The sequence below is a fragment of the Oryza brachyantha genome, chromosome 11, assembly GCF_000231095.2.
Source record: "Oryza brachyantha chromosome 11, ObraRS2, whole genome shotgun sequence".
Taxonomy (NCBI): domain Eukaryota; kingdom Viridiplantae; phylum Streptophyta; class Magnoliopsida; order Poales; family Poaceae; genus Oryza; species Oryza brachyantha.
In genome coordinates, this window is record NC_023173.2 from 3,389,286 (window position 1) to 3,412,834 (window position 23,549).

Consider the following 23,549-nt stretch of genomic DNA (forward strand, 5'->3'; position numbering starts at 1 on the left):
GGAGTGGATTTTATGCGCCCAGGCCCTCGAGGATTCACGTATTTCTATTTCTTTTTTGGTTTAGATTTATAATATCCTTTTTGTGGAATATATTTATAATATCCGTTTTTGGAACACTTTCCCTAATTTAAAAGTTTTTTTTCTTAATAGCACTGCTACTCCGTGACTAACTGTAGCTTTAGTTGGAGTTGGCATCTTGTGTGAGGTTTATTTTAAGTCGTTTTAAAACTTTTGTGTCTTTTGTTTTGAGTTTTTTTTCTTATTTCTTTCGGCTTTTCATTTAAATGTTGTGGCTATTTTAAATTATTAGTCCATGATGAAGGAGACAAAGCTATTTGAATTGTTCTATTAGTTCTTATTTATAAGCCTTAAAAGGAATTTTATTTGGAATCAAAGGGAGCAAATTTTCACATCAAGCTTATCGAACTTTGTTTATTCATCTCTATATTTGCAGTGGCGTATAAAACCAGTCTCTAATTTCTGTTAAAGTTATGGGGTGATTGTTTGGTTTTTTCATAGAAAAAGACAAATAGCATATTCATAAATAAAAAATAGTTTTTACATAAAACTTTTATATATGTGTCCTTATCTATTTAAAAGCTAGGACTAAAAATAAATTAATAAAAAGCTCTGAAATTAACTCCAAATTTAAGGTTAAAATTTTAAATTTTGGCTTATAAATATAAGCAGAATCAAAAAGATAAGAATATATTTTATTCATATTCCCAACTTAATTTCCACGAATTATTTATGTCATAGACGTGGCATGTGTAAATACATGAAAGGATGGCTCGTACTATATACGCTATATGCATCCGAGATTCTAGGACTCAAAGGAGCTGTGGTAAACGTAATTATTGGGTTTGGTCACAATCACTGTATTTATTATGCTTACTTAATATGACTAGCACGTGTTCACTTCACCGCGAGGACTAATCCTTACAAGTGCCAACTCATTCTTCTATCAAGGCATGAATGGCGTTTATTAGCTGTTGTCTGTGAGCTTATTTGGTTCACTATTATGCTAAAATATTAGTAATGGCAAAGTTTTGGGTAACGTTAATATTTTAGTAACATATGCGAGTTATTATTAACAAATATTGACCACCAACTAAACAATGTCCAAAATTACTATTTAAAGTATCAATATTTTCGTAGGGTAAATGAATTTTACCTTCAAACCAAACATGCACAGTATAATCGATCCACGTGATGCATGCATGGATAAACAACTCACTATGGGTTGTTTGTAGTATAATTAATTATTTAGTTATATAAAGTATATGGAATGCATATAAGGTATAAACTTCCAATTAAGTTGCATGGTACATCATCCATTTTAAAATATAAAAACATATTATTGTATTGATATAACTTAATAAAATAAATTTGGACAAATCTAGAACTTTTTTTAATATTTTGAGACAGGTGAAGTAATTAACGCACAACATCTGTCTCTCGCCTCTTTTCTCTCGTCGCAAAACCATACTTTGCATTTTTCTCCTAACTTTATACCCAGTAAATCATGCTTGGCATGCTTCTCTCGGACGGTAACATCACACCATGGGTTCATGTCTTTAAAAAAAATTAAAAAAAACCGCCAGCAAAAGTTACCCAAAACAAGTAAACAAGCCCAAACTTAGAAGCACCCAAATTCCAGAGGGGCCAAATTACAAAAATCCCCCGAAATTCCAGGTGAATCGAAATAAATGTGTTTTCGGGTGGCAGGCGTTGTCAGAACTCGTCCAACCAGACGGGACGTCAGCATCCGGCCGTCCATCCCTGCATCGGACGGCTCCAAGCATCCGGGTTTGGGGAGAATCCAGAGACCAGCTGGTTGGGTTGGGTCGGGTGGCGTTGGGACGTGGGGACGGTTGGATGGGTCGGCGTAGCACGTGGAATATGCCTCTGCCCCTGCTAAAGCCTCCCCTGTGCTATACTATATACTACTACTAGGTTCCAAAATCGTTTTACAAGTCGAAACTGTGTCCTGGCCTTTCAAGGAAAAACCACCGATTATCATGATTGTTATATAAAAATCATGTGAATTTGAATATGAAAGAATTTAAATTGAGCTCCGCAGTTGGTTTTGAAGGCAAAACCATCGCTATGTTGTGATTATCATGATGGTTTTTGTAGTATCGATAATCACAACATTCGTGGACAGTTTTCGTTATACTGATAATCACGGTTTAGGTATGAGAAGTGTATGATATGTTACAATTGTCACGATATATTACCACCATTTTTTTTAGTTCTTACTGATTTTTGAATACTTAGTATATTACTAATATGTAATTAAGTAAAAAAAATATTGAGCACAGTAGCACACTATCAATCCTAATAAGATGCACCCACTCGATTTTTAGGTTAGGTCTGTCCCTGAAATTAGGCATATCTAAAACATATTATATATTATAAAAATGGAGCTTCATCAAATCTGTCAGTATCCTGCTGGAACTATGCTGATGTAACTTCATTTTAGTAATGGATTTTCACATTAGACTCATGGGTTTGGTCATATCCCTACGGATCTTCTTCGATTTTGGTATTACAGATTTATTTTTGACTTGTTCAGTTTACGTAGTTCCAACGGGTTGATTTAATGTCACAAAGAGAATCCATGGGAGTGAGGACTGTTTCTATTACAAATCTAATCGGATTGATGGTTTTTAGCGAGCCCACAGTGTGAAATTTTGATTATCAAATCCACAACATGCATGTATGTTCTCGAGACACTCAAATGTTTTCGTCTTCATGTAGGAGCAGCAGCATATAATATAATGGTGAAATAATCACGTAACTGGTGTATTAAATACTTCACTTAACAGAGAGGCTACGTACTCAGCTGACTTAAAAAAGGACAAAACGCAGTGCAAGCCAGCCAGCCAAACACCTGTAGTAGTGTGTTGTATTATTTGTTTCTTACCAAATACGTCCATGTCTGTCGTGTTCTGAATTTGGGAGACGTGGGAGCCTCTTCTACCCTCTTGCGCCTGACATAGATTTTGAGCCAGAGGAAAAAAAAGAAAAGAAAAAAGAAAACTCTTTGTATAGTACTGCCAACCATATACACCTACTCAGAAAACGGATTGAAATTTATTACTCCATCGATACCGAAATATGACTCTGGCTACACTCCAATCTAAAATATAATATAGTTATTTCTGAGGTCATTCTCAGTGTAAGTTTCATAGACACGATTATTTAAGAGTGACATGTCATTTAAAAATATCTAAAACTAGGATAAAACACCACTTTCTCAATACATAGGTTCATCTATTGTTGCTTCCTAGGTTATATACAAGACACAAGCTGTCTAGATAACTGTGCATATAGAGTTTTATCTCTCTCTTCATTAATACGTTAACACATCATCAAAAATGTCTACATGGCACACTATTTATTGTCCATAAAACTCTCACTGAGCCTGGCCTTATCGTTTTGTCTAAATTCATAATTAGAAATAAATAGAGTGTCTAGGATATAAAAAAATATAGGAATTAAATTGATATAGTTCTCCCGTCCTAAATGAACGAAAAGAACATGAATGAGAAGAGCTCTTTGATAGCACCATAGGAAGCAAACCAAGCAAATGATCCGATGAAATTTAGCCATACGAATACAATCCTACGAAAATTCTTCTGTCATTTCCTATGAATCGAAGGGCTCCATATGAAAATTTTCTTACAAAGTTGAATCCTCCAATATTCATATGGCAATCCTTTATTTCAATGGGAGTCTAAACAAGGTTTGTTATATGTTCCTTGTTAAACAGGGAATGGTTGGGTTTAAAGGATAACAAGTCAAAATATTTAAATAAAGAGTAATCGATAGGACTATTTATATAAGTACTTATATTGCAGAACATGTTTTAAATTCTAAAATACTTATATTTTAGGATAAGTATTGAAAAGAGTATATTTCAGAAAAACTACAACAATTTTATCAAAACTATCAACTTGCTACAACTTTAATAGGTATTTCAGCGAGCTACAACAATAGCTATTGATTTTATCAAAAACGAAAACTACAACTTTTATTCTTATATGGACGTGACATGTGGACCAACATGCAACAGTGTGAATATTTGCATATGTGTATGGCGGTTGGGCCCAAATTTATCAGCAAATAAAGTTGCAGTTGAACGACAGAATTTTACATTACCACTGCATTCATCAAAAATAGCTAAGTTACAATAAACTGATAATTTTAACAAAATAGTCAGAGTTCCCGTTTAGTCCCAAAAATTTTTAGGAAAGAGGTTACATCGACGCGTACGGTCACATATTTAAAGTATTAAACATATCCACTTGGGAATCGTGAGACGAATCTTTTGAGTCTAATTAATCCATCATTTAGCACATGTGGATTACTGTAGCACTTATGGCTAATCATATACTAATTAGACTCAAAAAATTTGTCTCATTATTTTCACCATAACTATATAATTAGTTTTAATGTTCATATAAATTTAATATTTTATTTAGATATCAAAAGATTCGATTTCATGTGTTTAAACTAAACATGACCTTATCTCAAATGTACTCTATAGAAAACAAATAGAAATTAATTGATTAATTAATGTTTTGTCCTACAGTTGACTGTTGTCAATATCACCGCTTTGTCCTCTGCCCTTATTTTAAGAACACTTTGTCATGGACTTTTGGCCCGTGAGCGACACAAAACACAGAAGCAGGGGACAGTTATTAGTTGCATTCGCTCCAAAGCAGTACACCTAGCAAAGGGAAGCAGTTTTTTTCCTACGGGTGTATGTACACTTGTTGCTTACATACTATCTAAATAGTTATAAAAAATATAAAAAAATTAATAAGATAGTTTAATATGAGTTATCACTCCACCAATATACAAGTTTAAATTCAACTTCTACAAGTTATAGGAAAAATAATAAAAACAATTATGAATATGCGTATACATAGTTTTATTTTTATTTGTTTTTTGCTATAACTTATATAAGTTGCCTTTAAATTTGCATGTTTGTAGAGTGATATAAATCATATTAATCTATCTTATTAAATTTTTCCATATTTTTAGTGATTACTTAGATGATATACAAATACACGGATGTACATATACCGGTATACTAAAACTGTTTCCCACCTAGCAAATTCATGGAAAGTGTTTATACAGTTCATGTGATTTCTCTCCGTTTTTTTCTTTCCTTCTCCTATCAACAATCAACTACAGTCACAGCTATAAATGCAAAAGCTGCTACCGCTTTGGCTATACTTGCCACTGGAACTGCTCACTCTGCATGACAGCAACAGCCTATCTTGTCTCCTTGCTTCGATAAAACCTTCTCTTCGCATCTGGTAACTATACTTGGATTTATAAGTTAAATTTTAAATTTTAAAATCTAAATTCTTTTATCATATTTTATTTTCTAATCTAAGTAACATTAAGGATCCATGAATGGATATTCATTTTAGTTTTTATAAAATGCAGAATACTTGGGAGTGATGTAGCTAATCATTACTCAATAATTACATGATCACTTAGTAGAAGACTAATATATACTACTAGTACGTGACCACCTGGTTTTTGGTTACAGGTTACAATAAGGTGTAAACTTCAGGCCCAGCTTGGCATGGTACAATTTGGCTTTTGGAACTCAAATGAAGATGTGACAAAAGTTGTTGGGTACAGGCCAAGGAATGCATGGTGCCCATGTCTTTGATGTCAGCTTTGTGTCTTGGGCTGAAAACACAACAATATGTACAGACAGCCTGTACTATAATAAAGGAGTACTTGCCATTCTACATTCCTACTAATAACTTTGTTATTAGCCTAAGGGTGTATTTGTTTCCCTCGACTCTTTTTTCATTCCCTGTCACATCGAATGTTTAGACACTAATTAGAAATATTAAATATAGATTATTAATAAAACCGACCCTATACTCTGGACTATTTCACGAGACGAATCTATTTAGCCTAATTAGTTCATGATTAGCCAATGTGATGCTATAGTAAACATTTGCTAATCGTGGATTAATTAGGCTTAAAAATTTTGTCTAATGAAATAGCCTTTATTTATGCAATTAGTTTTATTATCAGTCTATATTTAATACTCCTAATTAACGTCCAAACAGCCAATATGACAAGGACTAAAAAAATCTCTAGATCCAAACAACCCCCGAGATCCCGGCCTTACTTAAAAGAGTGAACCTAAAATTTGACTCTAGCAACTACTACATTCTGTCTCTAATGCAGCCAGTTGATTGATTTTACACCTGGCAAATTATTCATTTGGACTCTCAGGCCATCCAAATCTGATCTGAACTCCTGATGTCCATCCATCATACCATTCAATTGTTTGCATTTGATATATTCTCCTTGTATTAGATAATGTGTCTCTTTATATGTGAGGAAAGGCTGGACTTGAATATGGAAGTCCCATGTAGAGTAGACCTACACTCCAAAGGAGGCACTCCTAAGCAAGCCACATTTCAATCATTAACCTTATTAAAGTTGCTAAGGCACCTAGATTAATTAACAGGAGATTACTAAATTAATCACCTCACCTTAGGTAGCATCAATAGCAACACCATTATTTTTTTTGCTGCCACCCAATGATGCTGGGAGGTTAGGAGGAAGCCATTGTTGACCCAGCATGCATGTCCAGCTCGCCCTTGGAGGCCTGAACATGCAATGCGGCGACATGGGGCCGAAAAGAGGTATGGTTTAGTAATGGGTGGTCTCCTAATAATGTGCTTTAAATTTGATACACACATAGAACACAAACCCATGCGAGTTCTGTTGATCCAAAGTTGTATTATTGATTCGGTGAAAACTTCTGTTATATAGAATCAGCTTATGTGAATTCTATTGTGGTACTACACTACACCTTAAGTGGAGATTATTGTTCTTCGGAAATTGTGCATTGCTAAAATTGTGTTATTCCAGCGTGAGAGATTAGTTTGGTTACAAGTGAAAGGACCGTTGAGCCATCTAGCGGGGGTGAATAGATGTTCTGAAAAAACATCGTAGTAGCCAATGGACTCACGTTCTAAGTCAAAGAGAGAATCTATTGTATATCACTGACTTTGTTCGAATTCAATGTTTTGCCATCAACTTTGTTCAGTTCTATAATATACCATCGTCTTTTGCTTAACTTCTATAAATCACCATCGTCGTCCAGTTATGCGCTGTTAGTACAATTTATTTTTGTGTTAATGACCGAATACTCCTAGTACAAAAACTTTCAATTTTTTCAAATATTATTAAATTTCATATTGTAAAACATCTAAACTTCGGCCAAAAAGTTAGAATTTGATATTTTAGATTTTTTTCTCCAAATTTTGGAAGGTTTTGATCTAAGGGTATTTTGGTTATTATAACAAAAACAAACAGTACTTGTGGAGGATGACTGTACGACGATGGTAAATTGTAAAAGTTAAGCAAAAGTCAATGCAATATTGTAGAACTGGACAAACTCGGTGGTAAATCGTGGAATTGTTCTAAAGTCAGTGGTACATAATGTATTTTTCTCTAAGTCAAATGGTACGTTCTTATCTCATAGTGTTTTTATCGGTTGAAGCCCGTGATTTTTCACGTAAGGGTTTTCACGTTGAATCCGTGTCTCGGTTGTGCCTCTATTTCATAACAAGTGGTATTAGAGCTAGGTTATTGATCTTTTATATATTCGACGGTCGGTGTGTTTCATCCATATGTCGAATTTTTCAGCGATATTGCTTCTGCATGCAAAGGGACATTGAGAAGTTCGATGCCAAGGTCAGTTTCAGCATAGATAGACCGCCAGGAAGTAAATTCCAATAAAAAACATCATTTCAAATTCTTAATGTAACTGTATTAAACAGATTGTAGTAGAACAAATAATAGGTTGTATTTTTGACTTAGTTTTAACACCCTGTGGCCAGTCCTGAAACATATTGTCTTGCTATTTTTGGGGGAAAATCGGACAAAATTTATACAACTGTTGACACGGGTTTTGGCTCGGGATTAAATATAATTAAATAGATAGTCCCCGATGCGCTACGAATTTAATATTTAAATAATAATCCAGACTAAATGATAGAAATGATCGAAAGGTTATATAAAATAAATGTGGATAAAAATATTCACGGCGTGCATAAAAATATTCATGACATGGATAAAAATATTCATGGCATGGATAAAAATATTCGCGACGTGGATAAAAATATTAACAGTGTGCATAAAAATATTCACAACGTGGATAAAAATATTCATGGCATGAATAATAATATTCGTGACGCGGATAAAAATATTTATGGTGTGGAAATATATATATATATATATATATATATATATATATATATATATATATATATATAGGCATATCTTGTTGGCTCACGAAATCATTATATTCAACCGCGGGTGATATCATATACTCAATAGCAATAAAAAAAGGGGAAAATACACGAACCGCATAATATTTATCTCCAGTGGTGACTAAAATAAATAAAATTTGTTATATACGTGCAGGTCAGTTGTTGCGAAATAAAGAAATGCCCCATATGTTTGTCAGTACTAAACAAAATATGTGAGGTAGACTTTGATATAATGCATACACGTGTCCCGTAAATAAATTAATTAGCGCGTACCAAAATAAATCGACTCTTCACACACATTCACCACCATGCATACATGATTAGCAAATATTCACTAATAAACCATTCAAATTAAAAGGGGCTCATTTGTCACCCAAACAAACTCACAAGCAAGTCAAGCCCACTCTCTCTCCACTTCCTGCATGCATACATGCAGTCAAACCCACTATGCCACAAAGCTACCCACGCACACAAAAAAAAAAATCCAAGTGCTCTCCTCTCTTGCCCTATAAATAGAGGTTCAAAGTGAGAAGAGAGCGGGGAAGAAGGCTGGGAGGGGCGAGGCACACTGCTTTTTTTTCTCTTGCAGGACACGATAGAACGCTGCTGCAAGCTTGCCGTTCTGTCTCCTTGCTCCACCGTTCCAAACAGGAGGGAGGCACCGGTGATTCCGCTGGCAACGAGGTAGTGAACAGGTAAAGTGCGAATGCCTCCTCAATGCTTCATGAAAACCAAGCAGCCTGCCATCCTCTTGGTTCGTGCCTCCTCCTAATTGCTGTCTCTTACAAAACAAGAGTATATTAAGACCCCGTTTGTAGGTTTGGTCTTTTGATACAAATCACAATGGGATGTACGAAGACCCTAATCTTTGGCTTGGTCTTTTGATACAACGCCAGGATGGGATGAGTCTTGTTCTTCGACTCGGTTCATTGATACGAGATCATGAGCAAGTGTCAAATCATGCTTCCTAAAGCTAACAAAATATATAATCACCGGACTCCGCGCATGGGTTCACTCATCACGAATATCTGCCATGAGTCATAATGAAAAGAAACAACACCAAAAAACATGTTAAAGTGAGATAAACAAAATGTATAATTGCCAGACTCCACGCATGGGTTCTCTTGTCACGAATACCTGCCATGAGTCGTAATAGAAACAACACCAAAAATCAAATTAAAATAACATAATAAAATATATCACCGCCGTACTCCGCGCATGGGTTCTATCGTCACGAATACATGCCATGAGTCGTAATGAAAAGAAACAAAAATCAAGGTAAAATAACATAATAAAATATATCATCGACGTACTCCGTGCATGGGTTCGCTCGTCACGAATACCTGCCATGAGTCATAATTAAAAGAAAGAATACCAAAAATCATGTCAAAATAAGCTAACAGAATATATCATCGCCGCACTTCGCGCATGGGTTCACTTACTATGAATACCTGCCTTGAGTTGTGAAAGAGTATTCATAAATTGATCACTTCATTTTATAATAGGAATGGAGTGATAGATAAAATTAATCAACTAAAACATTTCCCCTTTATGATAAATAAAGCTATATACATAGCATAAATAACTATACTTCGACATCTGTATGTTTCCCATCCACCTATTTTGAGGGTTGGATTGGCAACCGCGCATGCCGTAGTAAAAATAAAAGTGAGATATTATGAATTCATAGCAATGTCGCGGTAATTGACTATCGGAATAGGCGAAAATCCATCTCGCTTACGCGCCACGATGTCGTGGCGTGTTGTTAATTAATACATGTGCTAAATAACTGTTCCAATTCTGTGATATGCTCCATATGGCGTGTCTTGGTTATATCACCGCCAAAATAAGTCTGCGCGTATAACTTAAAAAAGATATATATATTAAACCGACCATGCCATCTACAGGTGCTGCTGGCGCGGACCTTACAAATGAAAGTACTGCCATACGCATGCATGCTTGGCTCAACAAACATTAGGAGCTCTAGGATAAATTACACTTTTTAGCTTTATAGCATCCATGTAAGCTTTATTTATTTATGTTGGAATTCTTAATCAGGGGTTTTCTCCTCGGAGATGTAATTAACAGGATTTCTACGCAAACGTATGAATTCTGGAAGTAATGGACTCACATTTCTGATTTTTATTTATTTATTTCTCGCATTTAAATCAAATTAAATTGTCCCCAACGATTGACGGAAAATAGATCGTTCTGATTTTCCGTCCTCAACAACACACTATATTAATCAGATGCTCAAATTGACACTCAAAACATAGATGTTATTTGTTTTGACTCTAGTTAATTAAGAAAACAACACTCTTCTATCCCTGCCTCTATTAATCTTTTTTATGCAAATGCAAAGCAGATCAGTAAAAAAAAGATTGAAAAGGTTTGATATACTCTTTGTACCTTATTCACCATGAATTATCTTTGTATAACAGATAATTTCCTTTACAAATACCATTCATGTGCATCTTACATGCAATTTATGAATTGGAACACATTATTAGGTGAGCCGTTGTTCATGCATCCATATATATATAAATAAATAAACTCTCCTTCAATTAGTGTCAATAGACATTATTACAATATCGTTCAATTAGCTTCTAGTCACCACTACATATTTGTCACATGGTAAATGCAGATACATATTTGTCTATGCACAGTTGATGAGTTGGACCACAATGCTATTGCAATGTTCTCCATGCCATTGAAATCTGTAGATCACATATGAATGCAGAAGAGACATGCTTCTTTTTTCTTTTTTCCTTTTTTTTTTTGCCATGGGGAAACATGGTTAAAGTTTGCTATCCACTGACATTCAATAAGTTAATTGCACTAGGCAGCTATTGTTTTATCACCATTGCACCTACATTCACACAAGGGCAAGAGATCTTGGATAGGTATGGATTTTTAATGTTTTATCTGGTATTATTTGTGCTCCTATAAATTATGAGTATGTATACCTTAACCATTAATTATACAAAATGCGCCCGAACAATACCAAGATGAAGATGCTTTTAGGCTGTTCTTACGGGTAAGAAAGACAATTCTTATTTTTGTGAGCATACTTCCCAAACTGTAAAACATTATGTTTTTATCAAAAAAAATTCTATATAAAAGTTGCTTTAAAAATTACATTAATCTATTTTTTAAATTTACGATATCTAGCACTAAATTTATGGTCAGTGATGGGATGCCATGTTTTGCGTGATCATTTTCTTCGTCTACTCCACTCACTCTCAAAGGTAGGCAACATTTGGTTAATAACACAGCATTCATAACACCTAATTAGGTGTTCCATATATACCACAAAACTGCACGGATGACTTGGTGAATTTTGGACCACTGGTTAGTTGTTGTCACATGTCCTCACCAAATGCATGCCACACATCACACGACCAAATTAACTTCATAATTAAATTATGTGTGGCTGTAATTAATTAATGTTTTCTCACAGGAAAAGCTCAATACATACAGACAGTTGCACTATACAGTGTCCAAGTCTTCAAGATTTTTAGGGAGTCATCTACTGGACCAGCAATGCTGTGGCATTTTGGGCCTTTTCATGCCACACAATTAGACAAGGCCCTCATGCAGTGGTCCATTATTCTTCTGTATTTTTCGTGGAGAAGAATATGCTCAGATTCACTGGAACTTGAATAAATCCATATATAATTATTAAAAGATCTGGAATATTGTTCTTAAATATCTGGATTATCTTTCCGAGGCCAAAAATTCTATAGGCATGACCAAAAATACATGAAAGCATCGAAGAAAGTTCAAAATGTCGACAATAATGGGAAAACTAGATCCCCGTAGATAGTGAGATATCGCAGGAGTTTTCTATCTTGGACAAAATCTCGCGGAGAGAAAATAATTTTTAATCAAATTTTATTTGAATTAGAAGAGTTTGAATAAAATATAATAAAATATAGAAATTTGATTGAGCTCAAAATTTTTGGTAGGGGAAATAATATCTTGGGTGGCTCCAAGATATCGAAATATCGCGAAATATGAGCAATATCTCGTCGAGAAATTAATCTATGGATCCGAGTAAGGATGCTGGCTGTCTGAACAATTTGGTGTGTGCAAACTTTTTTAATTCTTCAAAATGAATCCCTTTTTTCACAACAGTTATACACAAAGATAAAATGGTGACCAAGATAAGAGTTAAAAGTTTGAACCAAAATTATGATGAAGGTGTTTCACCTAATTAAAAGTCCTCACATAGACAAATTAAATTCGGATAGAGTACATTTGTACAGTAGAAACAAGAGGGAAGATACCCTACCTATGTAAGAATATGTGTTTTTCCTGCAAGTTATTTGCAATGGTACAGAGGTAGTGATAAGACCAAACCAATGGTATGTGTGAGTCTGACCTCATGCTGGCAATTGCTGTCTAGAACGGATCCAAATCACTGAGCAGATTAAACACTGCATCCTTACTGTAGCAACAGGGGTTCATGTTGCTGCGAGACAAAACTGTACTTTGCTTTTTTGTACTGTATCCGTTCAATCTGAGCCACTGATCATGTATTGGACGGGGGAGAGAATGTTGTAACGGAAGGGGTTCGTGTTCATGGATTTATTCGGTTTGTTTCAATCTTGCATGAGATGACTCGCCAGGGTACGCGTAACGTATTATCTTCGTTTCACGTTGTTAGATGATTTGGTTTTCTCTAGATTCATATACTAATTAAAGTGTCAACTCCCTGAAATTCCTATGGTATTTTTTAAAAAATGAGAAAGTTTTGTAATTGTTGCTTTGATGAAATACTAGAAAGACCGAAGAACTTACACGACAGCAAGAAAACATGTCGCAAAACCTCAAAAACTTTAATTTCGTCTTAAGTTCCTACAAAGTGATATGTCCCATAGAAATTTCAATGTACGTATTTTGCAGGTGTTAATCCTCTATTTTAGAGGAGGCCTAAACATTTGCAATCTATTGCATGGATCAACTATTACTAAAGAAAAAAGATGGACCTTTTTTTTAAAAAATGAGAAATCAAGTTTTTAAGGAAAAAGCTTACCACTTTGACATTTTTGAGTGCTCAAGAGAAAAAAAAATGTATCCTCAATGATTGGGTCACCTGTACTTTGAAACACTTAGCTTCTTTTAAGCCAAACCATCAAGATTCCAGCTTCCTTTGAATCACCTAATCTTTTATCCATACAAAAGCTAAAAATAGCCCCAAAAGTTCCATGAGAGGTCCACTTGTCAAGTTCTTTGTGCTTGATAAACCCCTTTGTGTGCAATGTGCAATAAGTCATCATGCCCTTCCAAATTTTTCATTGGCATGCCATCCTTTCTTTCAAGTGAAACTAAAGCACATATAGATTAATCATTCTCAGCTATCCTACACAAAATAAAAAGGCTGAGCTGCATTCTTGCTATTTCAATTAGCACTATAATAGTACTGATATTGTAGATATCTCACATGCCTATGTTTAGAAATTGGAATGTGCAAGGCTGCAAGGCATACCTAAAACTAAGAAAGAACAATCTAGCTTACACTATACTAGTAGTATTATAGTTTGTAGAATTTCAATGTGTCTAGAATCTTGTCACATCAAACCAACTACACCCATGAGAAACAATGCAGAGCCAGCCAAAACAATCTATTACACAAGGCATGCTCTTCATTCAATCATCTTTTCCTTTTTGTAAGAACCAATGCTGAACATCTCATTCAGTCATCTTTACTCTTTACCTGAAAGTAGTACTCCTGCATGCACAACAGCATACAGAGAGTAAGGTAGATTCCATCTTTCCAAGCAACATCACACATCTTTGGCAGAAAGCCATCGGAAAGAAAGCAATCCCTGAATCATCTGTTGGCTCTGCATAACTGCATTGTTGCTGTTGCTGTTGCTGCCACACCCACACACACACACTCTAAAACTATTCAATTACTCATCCTGCTGCTCCTGCACATGCCTGCCTATGGGTTCCAGCTTCCCTTTGCTTTTCAATCACACTAACAATGCAACAGCAATCTTTTCATTTTTGCAACTTCGAAAATTTGTGATTGGTTGGTCCAAATCAAGTGCAGTGCAGCAACCTGCATCTTCTGTTACTGTTAGGCAGGTCAGATACATGAACATTCTTCCTAGGGTGGTGTATCACTGAATCCTACAGACTTTGTCCCTTGTAACTTTGGGATAAACAGTGCAAACTATTCAGTAATGACCATGTAATAACTGCATAACTATTGCCATCTGAAGATTTAGGGGAGCAATATCTGAATTTCCCAACAGCTGCACATATCATGCAGGTAGGTGAACGAGGATGCTGCATCCTACAGCCTATCTACACAGCCTTTGTCCCTCAACGTTGGCTCTATAATAGAGGCATTGGATCAGTCATAGTACCATCTTGCATAAACAGTGAAAACTCATCGCCATATCATCACTGAATCATTATTGCCATCCTGTCTTGAACTCTGAATCTTCTGGGCAACCATATCTGAATTCTCCCAACAGCTGCACATTTCAAGTAGTTAGATGAGGATGCTTCACCCTACATGAAAGTGAGACCATTCATGAGTGACCACTTGTAATATACACTTGCTTTCATACATAGTACACATACATACACACATTATAGCTATCAGCATTCATGTCATATATATAGGAGGAGAGTAGATACATCAAGGAGATAGACACAAACAGATCAAAAAGATTGCAACTTCGTTTCAAAGATTGCAACTTTCGTGCAATCATGGAAGAGTTCACCTTCTTCCCCGGCTTGGCAGGAGAAGGGCAGTGCAAGATTCCAGCGGCGTCGTCGTCTCCTCGTCGTGATCATCTCGGCGGCCTCGGCTCCCCTCCGCCGTGGGTGTTCGCCGCCGTCGCCGAGGACGACGACGGTGGTGAGGATGAGGAGAAGATGGACCTGCTGTGGGAGGACTTCAACGAGGAGCTGGCGCGCACGCCGCCGGTGTGCCCTCTGAGCCCGCTCAACATCAAGGGCGGAGGGCTGACGCCGATGGCCAAGGACGCGTGGCTCAGCGCCGTCGACGGCGGCGGTGGGTTCGGCGTCATCGTGGCCGGCGGCGGCGAGCAGCTGGCGAAGCGTGACAGGAGCATGTACTCCGGCAGCATCGTCCGGCGCCGCCGGAGATGGAGCCTGCTGCTGATGCTCAGGCTGCTCAAGAACCTCTTCTTGGCCAAGAACACGAGGAACGCAAGAACTGCACCGATCTGAAGTCTGAAACGATCAGTGGATCAGATTTCCACTCTAGGCTTCCGCAATCAAGAAAACCGACAACTGATGATGATGATGATGATCATGGTGATGAGTTATAAACCCGAGTGTAAACTAGTAATCTGTATATATTGATATCTACATGTTTGATGCTTCTGTCACAGGGTAGAATAACCCAGGAGGTAAATTTCTTCCTTTCTCTGAACAATGTGTTCTTCTTGTAATCAATAATTCAATATGTAGTATTTTCCTATATAATTATCATTTCCTGTTCTTCCCTCTAATTCTTCTTATGTTATTAGTTATATATCTTTTTTACCACTCATGAGAAGTACCTTAGGTACTAAAAATTTCAGTGCAAAATTTTAATACCTTTAAAACACATTGTATCTCAAGGTACTAAATATTTTTATTAAAAAAATGAAGTACCTCGAGGTACTTTTTTTAAAATGGTAAAAAAGGCTCCAGAATGTATATTGGCCTCTGAATCATCAAAGTTTTGTCTTTCAATCAAGTTCTATAAACCTTGACCATTTGTGAGTACTCTGAAATCTATCTGAATTATTTTGCTATGTAAATGTAATCTTAGTGGTATTTGGTTTGATGGCACCAACCTCGTAGATGCAGATGCCTTGCCCATCAAAACCTACCGGAATGACGGAGCTATTAAATGTCAAGGGAGGAGCTAGCCAAGTTTTTCTGGTGACTTCACCAGAAATCTCTCTGTGAGGCAGTGCCAGATGATTCCAAGTCTTCAGCTTCATAAATGTTGCAACCAAAACAGACTAGGATCCACAGTACAATCATTTGTTCATCTTCTGGAAATGCTGGCATTAGTAATCCCAATGCACTACTGATCATATAGTTTGTATTAATAATCTCTCTTCTGATCAGATCATACTTTTTTATTTTTTTTAAAAAAAAGAACTGTCCCAGGCAGAGATACTTCTGTAATTTGTCAAACTGATCAGAAAATACCTGGAAGATGAAGCATTCCTCTGCTCTTAACCTGTCAACTGAATCTGTCGCAGAGCAATTTTCAAACTCACACCTAACTCATCCTAGATATCTACAGTTTGATTTATTAGCAGTTGTCCTTACCTCGTTGATAACCAGTGCTGCAAGTAAGTCAATCATCGCAGTCATAGTACACATCAACACTGAAAGTCACCTGAGCTGGTACTTTCTGTCTTTCTGATTCAGATTTCTCCATTGCTCACTGGAGTAGAAAGAAAGAAGGCCTCAGGCTGAGCGAGACGCCGACACGTGGCACGGCATCTTGTTATCTGAGATATTTGTATATTGACCTGAAAGTAACAAAGTGAAGCAACAATGAGGTCAGCTAGGCAAGCTGGAGCTGAGGAGGATTCAGGCATTCAGCTACCAACCGGTTGGTCTCAAACAGAAGAATTAGTTGTGTACTCCCTTGTACGCTGTCAGAAAATCTGGGCACCAATCTGCACTTGCATGTTGGGCATATTCATGCAAGAAAAAGGAAACAAACTATTCTCACATCATCATAAGCTAATCATGCTACAGCATGTCTAGCAGCAGAGGGCTAGAACAAATGAATAATTTTTCTAGCATGAAACTGAATCAGAATTGTTCTACCATAAACAAGTTTGAAACTGAATAAGAATTGCTGCAAGCATAAAAACTGCATGTTTTGAGTTCTAGGTTCTTTAATGCCTGAACTGCCATCTCAAAGGTGTCACTGCAAAAGTTTCAGGTCGAAGAAAAAAACAGGATCACAAGAGAAGCTAATTCAGTAACAGTTTCCCCTGAAAGAGGCAACGATGATAAAAAAACACTACTAGGCAAGGCCTGGTAGTCTTTCATTCAAAAAAAGAGGCAACAATGAGAAACTTTTCTTTTCCTGAGCAATAAGATCAGAACATTTCATAGCAAACAACCAACTTTCATCAAAGCTTCAGTTGCACACTAGAGCCACATGTGCACAAGCACTAGCCCATGTAAAAGCTGATCAGATATGGTGAAGCATATGAGATCATCTGGTTTTCTGCTCTCGGACCAGTATACTTTGATGATAATATGAATGAATATATATGTGACATAAAAATAATTAACAACCACAAAAAAAATGCAAATTACATTGTTCATATATGTAGCATTATAATGGTTGCACGTCTGCAACAACAGTACTCTTTAACTAATACAACCAGGTCTAACTAGTCATTCAACAACCCAATCGGAACAATAGTTTGCTTATTAACCAGCCACTTATTTTGTTTTTAGATACCACCAACATATAAATAGCCTTGGTATTGCCACTACAGCCTCAGATCAATGGAATTGAAGCCTCCAACACGCCGAGATACCCCTGTTACCTCTTGTCGGCTTGGAGTTTGGGTGGAGTAATTTCGGGGACAACTCTGTAGATGTGCACTTTTATGTTATCCTTCTGGACAAGCTCGAAGACACAAACGTCAAACTTCTCCAGATTATTTCCAACAGCAAACTTGCCCCAGCCACCACTGAAAGAACCAACCGAACGATCACTGTAGTAGACGTAGTTTACTGCCCAGGCCTTCCCTTGTGGATCCCAAAGTGTGATCCTTTTGCTGGTCCGGGGAAGGCACTCACGGACAAATTCACATGGGATATTCTGCAATATAAAAAAACAAGTAAGGGAGTCAGGACTAAACAACATAGTTGAGTAAAAGTATTCAGGTATATGACAACACTACTCATATATATAGACGAACGTCAAGAAATATAATATGAACCTTTCAGTGAAAAATGTACCGCCCCAGGGGAATGCCATAATTGGAAAAAAAGTTCCTCAATTCAAGGCAAATTGGAAGTTTATCTAAGAAAAAACAGTCCAAACCACTAAATTTGACTATTTTCTGATGTTATTAACCGAATGCATGCAGATTACTACTATGGCCTGTTGCTTATTTATAGGCCCCTCTATGCTGTAAGCAGAAACTTTGTAATAAGGCCTAGTGTGTCTTTGACACAATGGCCACTTTATACATTATGTACAAAAGGGCTATATTGTGTTTTGTGAAAGAGGCGGGAGTTGATTCTTCCAGTATCATAAGGAAGTCTTGCAAATTTGCTATCACAAAAGAAATGCTTCTGACATAAAAGTGATATGCTACAATAGGAAAACTATCACAAATTGGCGATTCATGTAGTTGTCAACTTTTTATGATCACATTATCAAACTGTGATATATAGAAATCAAATATCAAGATGGGATGTTCAAATCAGAACTAATTCAAAAATCTCAAATTGTAGTGTGTCATTGTGCAAATAATGATGAACAAAGAACATAGAAAATGGGAAAGTTCAATAATGAATGAAGATTAACACATGAAAGTAGCATTACCATGAAAAATCCCACATAGACATATGACTCCATCATTATTTGCAGAACAAAAGGATTCTTGGATTTGAATTCTTTTGCCCTTTGAAGAGCATGGTCCTTCTCTGCTTCAGTTACCGGACGCCTCTGTGATATTACTCTTAGTTGCCTTTGACCCCTTGACATGCCTGAAAAGTGCAACCACATCAAATTATCTAAAGAAGTCATCTATTAGCACTATGTCTAGGGGACAGATAACTTACATTTGCCACGTCGAGCCACTTCACCAGACATAAAACGCATTAGGAATGGTGCCTTTGGTGACTTGCTACAAGACATATCTTCATCTGACATGTTGTTCGAGGAGTCTATAGTGTCCAAAGTAAGTTTGATGCGAAATCATAAGCAAAAAAATCCTTAGGAATCTGAACATGTATGATCTACAACAATGATTTTCATAATATGTGATAACAAAAATATACATGCCACCTCTAACCAAGAGATAAGAGATAGGCCTCTTCACAATTACTTTGCCTGTTTTGGCACTGCATGTGGCCTCCCGACTTATGGCCATGCATGGAACAAATCAAGAGTGCATTTAATAATTTTGATAAACAAAATGGATGTGAAAAGCAATTTGTGCAGTTATGCTGCACTCCTGGCCCCTCAAACAAATCAAAATAAACTGACTTTTGATTGTTATCTTCTAAGCTGACTATGCCAAATGGCTGTGTATATCCATTTTGGATATAGAGGCCGGGTTTCAATCCATTTTCTTAACAAAAATAAAGCTGATGATGCCAAAATAAATATATTAATGTATATAACATTTTAAGGAATAGAGGAATGTTTTACCTTTGGTACTGTTATGGCTTATTGATGTTGCCTTAGATTTGCCAAGGGAAGCTCGTGAACGTTTTCTCTTAGCACTTCCCGAAACATTAGCCTCATTGGACTTCTTCAATAGAACCCTATCTTCCATATGACAATCCACATCTATGGCTATCTTTCCTGCGGTTCTGTTATTATCCTTCGGCAGGGGAGCCATTTTTTCTGAAGTGATAGCTGCATTGTCAATGCCCATTTCATCACTCTCTGTTTTGATGATCAATTTTTTTGAGAGGTGAGTGAAGTGGGATGGCATCTTGTCAATTCCTGATGGATCAAACACCACTACTGAGAAATGTGAGCGCTTGTCATAAGTGAAGACTACAAATTGTCCGCACTGAATAAAGTTATCCCTGACGAATTGTTTCCATCCATGCACAAAACAGAATCCCTCAGAATCTGAAGTCAGCTCTGCACTCCATGTATTGCCACTTCGATCAGCCAGGGAAACCATTCCAGTAGGCTGATTCTGAAGGCACTGGTTGAATGATGATGGAATTTTCTGCATCGTACCAAAGTATAAAACTTGTTAACTTTTTTTTATCTAGACTACTTGTTAACTTTGTGAACCAATAGTACAATGAAGTGTTAATTCCAAAACAAATATATCAAACAAAAACAATATGCTGCGTAACATAATTGTCCTCAAAGGAATCAAATTATCTAACACGACCAGTAAAGCAATCCTGGCCAATACACCTGAGAGTGTTAGACAAACCTGGATTAAATGAAATTCTGGTACCGACCTTATATGTTCAACTATTAATCGTACACATTAAATCTCTCTACTTTGGTAGTGGGAATGATTAGAGCATGTTTTGTACGGAATACACATACCACGAAACAATGTGAAATCAAGATGCTGACGCTAACCATGAAAGTCCAACCATGTCATGCAAATGAAGAGCTACATATCAAAATTAATGCTTTAATCATCACTTGTGTGTGTATAAGACAACTAACAAATCAAAGCAAACCATTCACAGTCACACTCAGGAATATACATACCCATATCAAAAACTCTGACATTTAGTTGAAATGCATTTCCCATTTTTGCACAGCTAACTAACACATTGCAAGGTGGCAGTTTTATACCGATGCCTGAAAACAGAATTGGTATCTATATAATCCCTCGACTATCCATAAAGGACGCCTGGACACAATAAGCAGCTACCACAATAAAAAAACAAATATTTCTATAAATAATATATTGAACAGGGCAATCAGCATATATAGGTTTCATAAAAAGAAAGAGAGGTGTACCGCTATCCCACAATAAAAATAGCCACCTTGGGCCTCAAACACATACTCCTAAATATTAATCGAGCGAGCATAATCGGCCTTTTTCCTAAATCATTAATCGGACGAGCACAATCGGGATATGTTCCTAAATCATTAATCGGACGAGCACAACCGGCATATGTGGGACTCACAAAAAGGAAAAGAACAATACATATATCTACCCTGCAATCAAACAGCCACCACATTTGGTCCCAAAAACATCATCACTCCTAAAATCCTAAATCATGAATCCAACTAGCACAACCACCACCTGATGAACCGAAAGAAATAAAAAGGAACAAGTGCATACACCATTATTACTACCCCGGCAATGAACCAATCAATGAATCATCCAACTATTCATATGGGATTGAACAATAGCAACACAGGCACGGAGCGAATCAAGAAAAATCGCCATCCGCTCCAGGATTGCGGCGTGAGAAGCACCCGGAAGAAGCTCCTCCCGAAGTGCTTGTCCTCCTCCCTCTTCTCCTTCTCCATCTGCACACCCTGCTCTGCCCTAACCACAGGGGAAGCAGGCACCGCCATCTCCTCCTCCTCCTCCCCCTCCCTGCGCCGCCCCACGCCCCTCATATCCTCCTCTTCCTCTCACTCCCTACCACCAATCTACTACTACTAGTACTACTACTGCTAGCACCACCACCACCAAAGCAGCAAGAAACCAAGAAACAAATATTTCTATAAATAAATATATCAAACAAGCGCAATCAGTATATATAGGATTCATAAAAAGAAAGAAAGGTGTACCGCTATCCCACAATAAAAATAGCCACCTTGGGCCTCAAACACATACTCCTAAATATTAATCGAGCGAGCACAATCGGCATATGTTCCTAAATCATTAATCGGACGAGCACAATGGGCACATGTTCCTAAATCATTAATCGAACGAGCACAATCGGCATATGTGGGACTCACAAAAAGGGAAAAGAAACAATACATATATCTACCGTGCAATCAAACAGCCACCACCTTTGGTCCCGAAAACATCACACTCCTAAAATCCTAAATCATGAATCCAACTAGCACAATCACCATCTGGTGAACCGAAAGTGTTAGAGATATGATCGGCCCGGTGTATTCCCCTACGCTGTAATCATCTTCTCATAGTGGTTATTGTCGGTTGACGCCAGTAGTATTTTTTTCCGTAAGAATTTCCACATTAAATCTATGTATGTCTTCGATCTGATCAATTTTCCTAATAGAAAGAAATAAAACGAACAAGTGCATACACCATTATTACTACCCCAGGAACGAACAAATCAACCAATCAATAAATCATCCAACCATTCATACGGGATTGAGCAATAGCAACATGCACAGGCAGGGAGCGAATCAAGAAGAAGAAAAATCACCATCCGCTCCAGGGATTGCGGCGTGAGAAGCACCCGGAAGAAGCTCCTCCCGAAGTGCTTGTCCTCCTCCCTCCTCTCCTTCTCCTTCCCCTTCCCCTTCTCCTTCCTCTTCTCCTTCTCCATCCGCCCACCCTGCTCTTCCCGAACCACACGGGAAGCAGCCACCGCCCTCTCCTCTTCCTCCCCCTCCCCCTCCCTGCTGCGCCGCCCCATGTCCCTCATACCCTCCTCCTCCTCCTCGCACTCCCTACCACCAATCTACTACTGCTGCTGCTGCTACCACCGCCGCCACAACAGCAGCAAGAAACCAAGACGCCAAGAACCTTCTCCAGCCATGGAGGAAGGGTTTATTAATACCCCTAGCGGGCAGCCGCCGCGTTGCGCGCAGCCTCCAGGGGACGGGAGTGGCGCCCGCGCCGCTCGACGCTGGAGGCACGCACAGGCACAGCGCAAAGACAGCAAAGCTGCCATTTTTGTCCTGGCCCTCATCACTTGCACCTGGGAGTGAGGGGGCAAACTGGTCCGTCCTGTCAGCACGAGCGGAAATGGCCTCCTCCTCCTCCTGACACGACGGTCCTCTTCGGGTAGTGTGCATTATAGTGGAGTGACGCTGCAGCCGTGTGTGCTCCTGCAGATGAGGGGAAAAAATGTGAAGATTTTGGTGCTCCTTTTTGGCGTGGATTGCGACCCTTTTCCAAGATGAGAACTTTGGTGACATTACTGTTCCTTTGTTGATTCTGCTTGAGCACCTGATGACATTTTAGTACTACTTACTAGGACGTGATGAGATTGTCACAATCTAGGAGTTCTGAGGGAGGTGTTCGTACTGATTCTGGATATGTTTTCTTTTTAGAGAGAATTGTATTGTATTATATATTTGAGATATATTTTTCGTGGTAATTGTTGGTGTATGTTGTGTTGAAAGAGATAGGATCCAGGAATCCTGAAATTTTGGATCTTTGTTTAGGGGTGGCATTTCTCTCTCACACTCATGGTGATTGTTACCGCGCAATGCATGAATACGAGTGTTCTTTTTTTGGATAGTGTATATTCAAGAATGCACGCGACACCATCAAACTCGGTTGATACTCAAATGTATGCGACACAAGGAAGAGATTGAAGGAC

The 23,549-nt window shown here is 37.6% G+C and overlaps 2 protein-coding genes across 3 annotated transcripts; one reads left to right on the forward strand and one right to left on the reverse strand.

Moving 5' to 3' along the window:
• The first annotated feature begins 14,714 nt into the window (after positions 1 to 14,714).
• On the forward strand, positions 14,715 to 15,693 carry LOC102705477. Its single transcript, XM_006663210.3, has one exon. It carries the CDS (start codon positions 15,060 to 15,062, stop codon positions 15,543 to 15,545), a length of 486 nt encoding a protein of 161 aa, XP_006663273.1. The 5' UTR covers positions 14,715 to 15,059; the 3' UTR covers positions 15,546 to 15,693.
• A 1,851-nt stretch (positions 15,694 to 17,544) lies between these two features.
• Positions 17,545 to 22,890, reverse strand: LOC102705762 (B3 domain-containing protein Os11g0197600-like). 2 transcript variants are annotated; one of them, XM_040529177.1, is made up of 5 exons: positions 22,425 to 22,890; positions 19,735 to 20,269; positions 19,143 to 19,226; positions 18,904 to 19,067; positions 17,545 to 18,171 (listed from the first exon to the last, which is right to left on the reverse strand). In XM_040529177.1, the coding sequence occupies exons 1-5, from the start codon at positions 22,644 to 22,646 to the stop codon at positions 17,890 to 17,892; spliced, it is 1,287 nt and encodes a 428-aa protein (XP_040385111.1). In that variant the 5' UTR covers positions 22,647 to 22,890; the 3' UTR covers positions 17,545 to 17,889. The 2 variants fall into 2 exon arrangements, with proteins under 2 accessions (XP_040385111.1, XP_006663274.2); XM_006663211.3 differs by having other exon boundaries at positions 19,143 to 19,247; positions 22,425 to 22,889.
• Between the last annotated feature and the right edge of the window lie 659 nt (positions 22,891 to 23,549).

Bases quoted from the DNA above. Each gene is read 5' to 3' on its own strand.
- LOC102705477 (XM_006663210.3), top strand. From the start codon at position 15,060: ATGGAAGAGTTCACCTTCTTCCCCGGCTTGGCAGGAGAAGGGCAGTGC.
- LOC102705762 (XM_006663211.3), bottom strand. From the start codon at position 22,646: ATGAGGGACATGGGGCGGCGCAGCAGGGAGGGGGAGGGGGAGGAAGAG. The intron at 19,248-19,734 runs GTAAAACATTCC...TGGACACTATAG, and splicing joins AAGCCATAACAGTACCAAAG to ACTCCTCGAACAACATGTCA. The intron at 18,172-18,903 runs GTAATGCTACTT...TTTATATTGCAG, and splicing joins TCTATGTGGGATTTTTCATG to AATATCCCATGTGAATTTGT.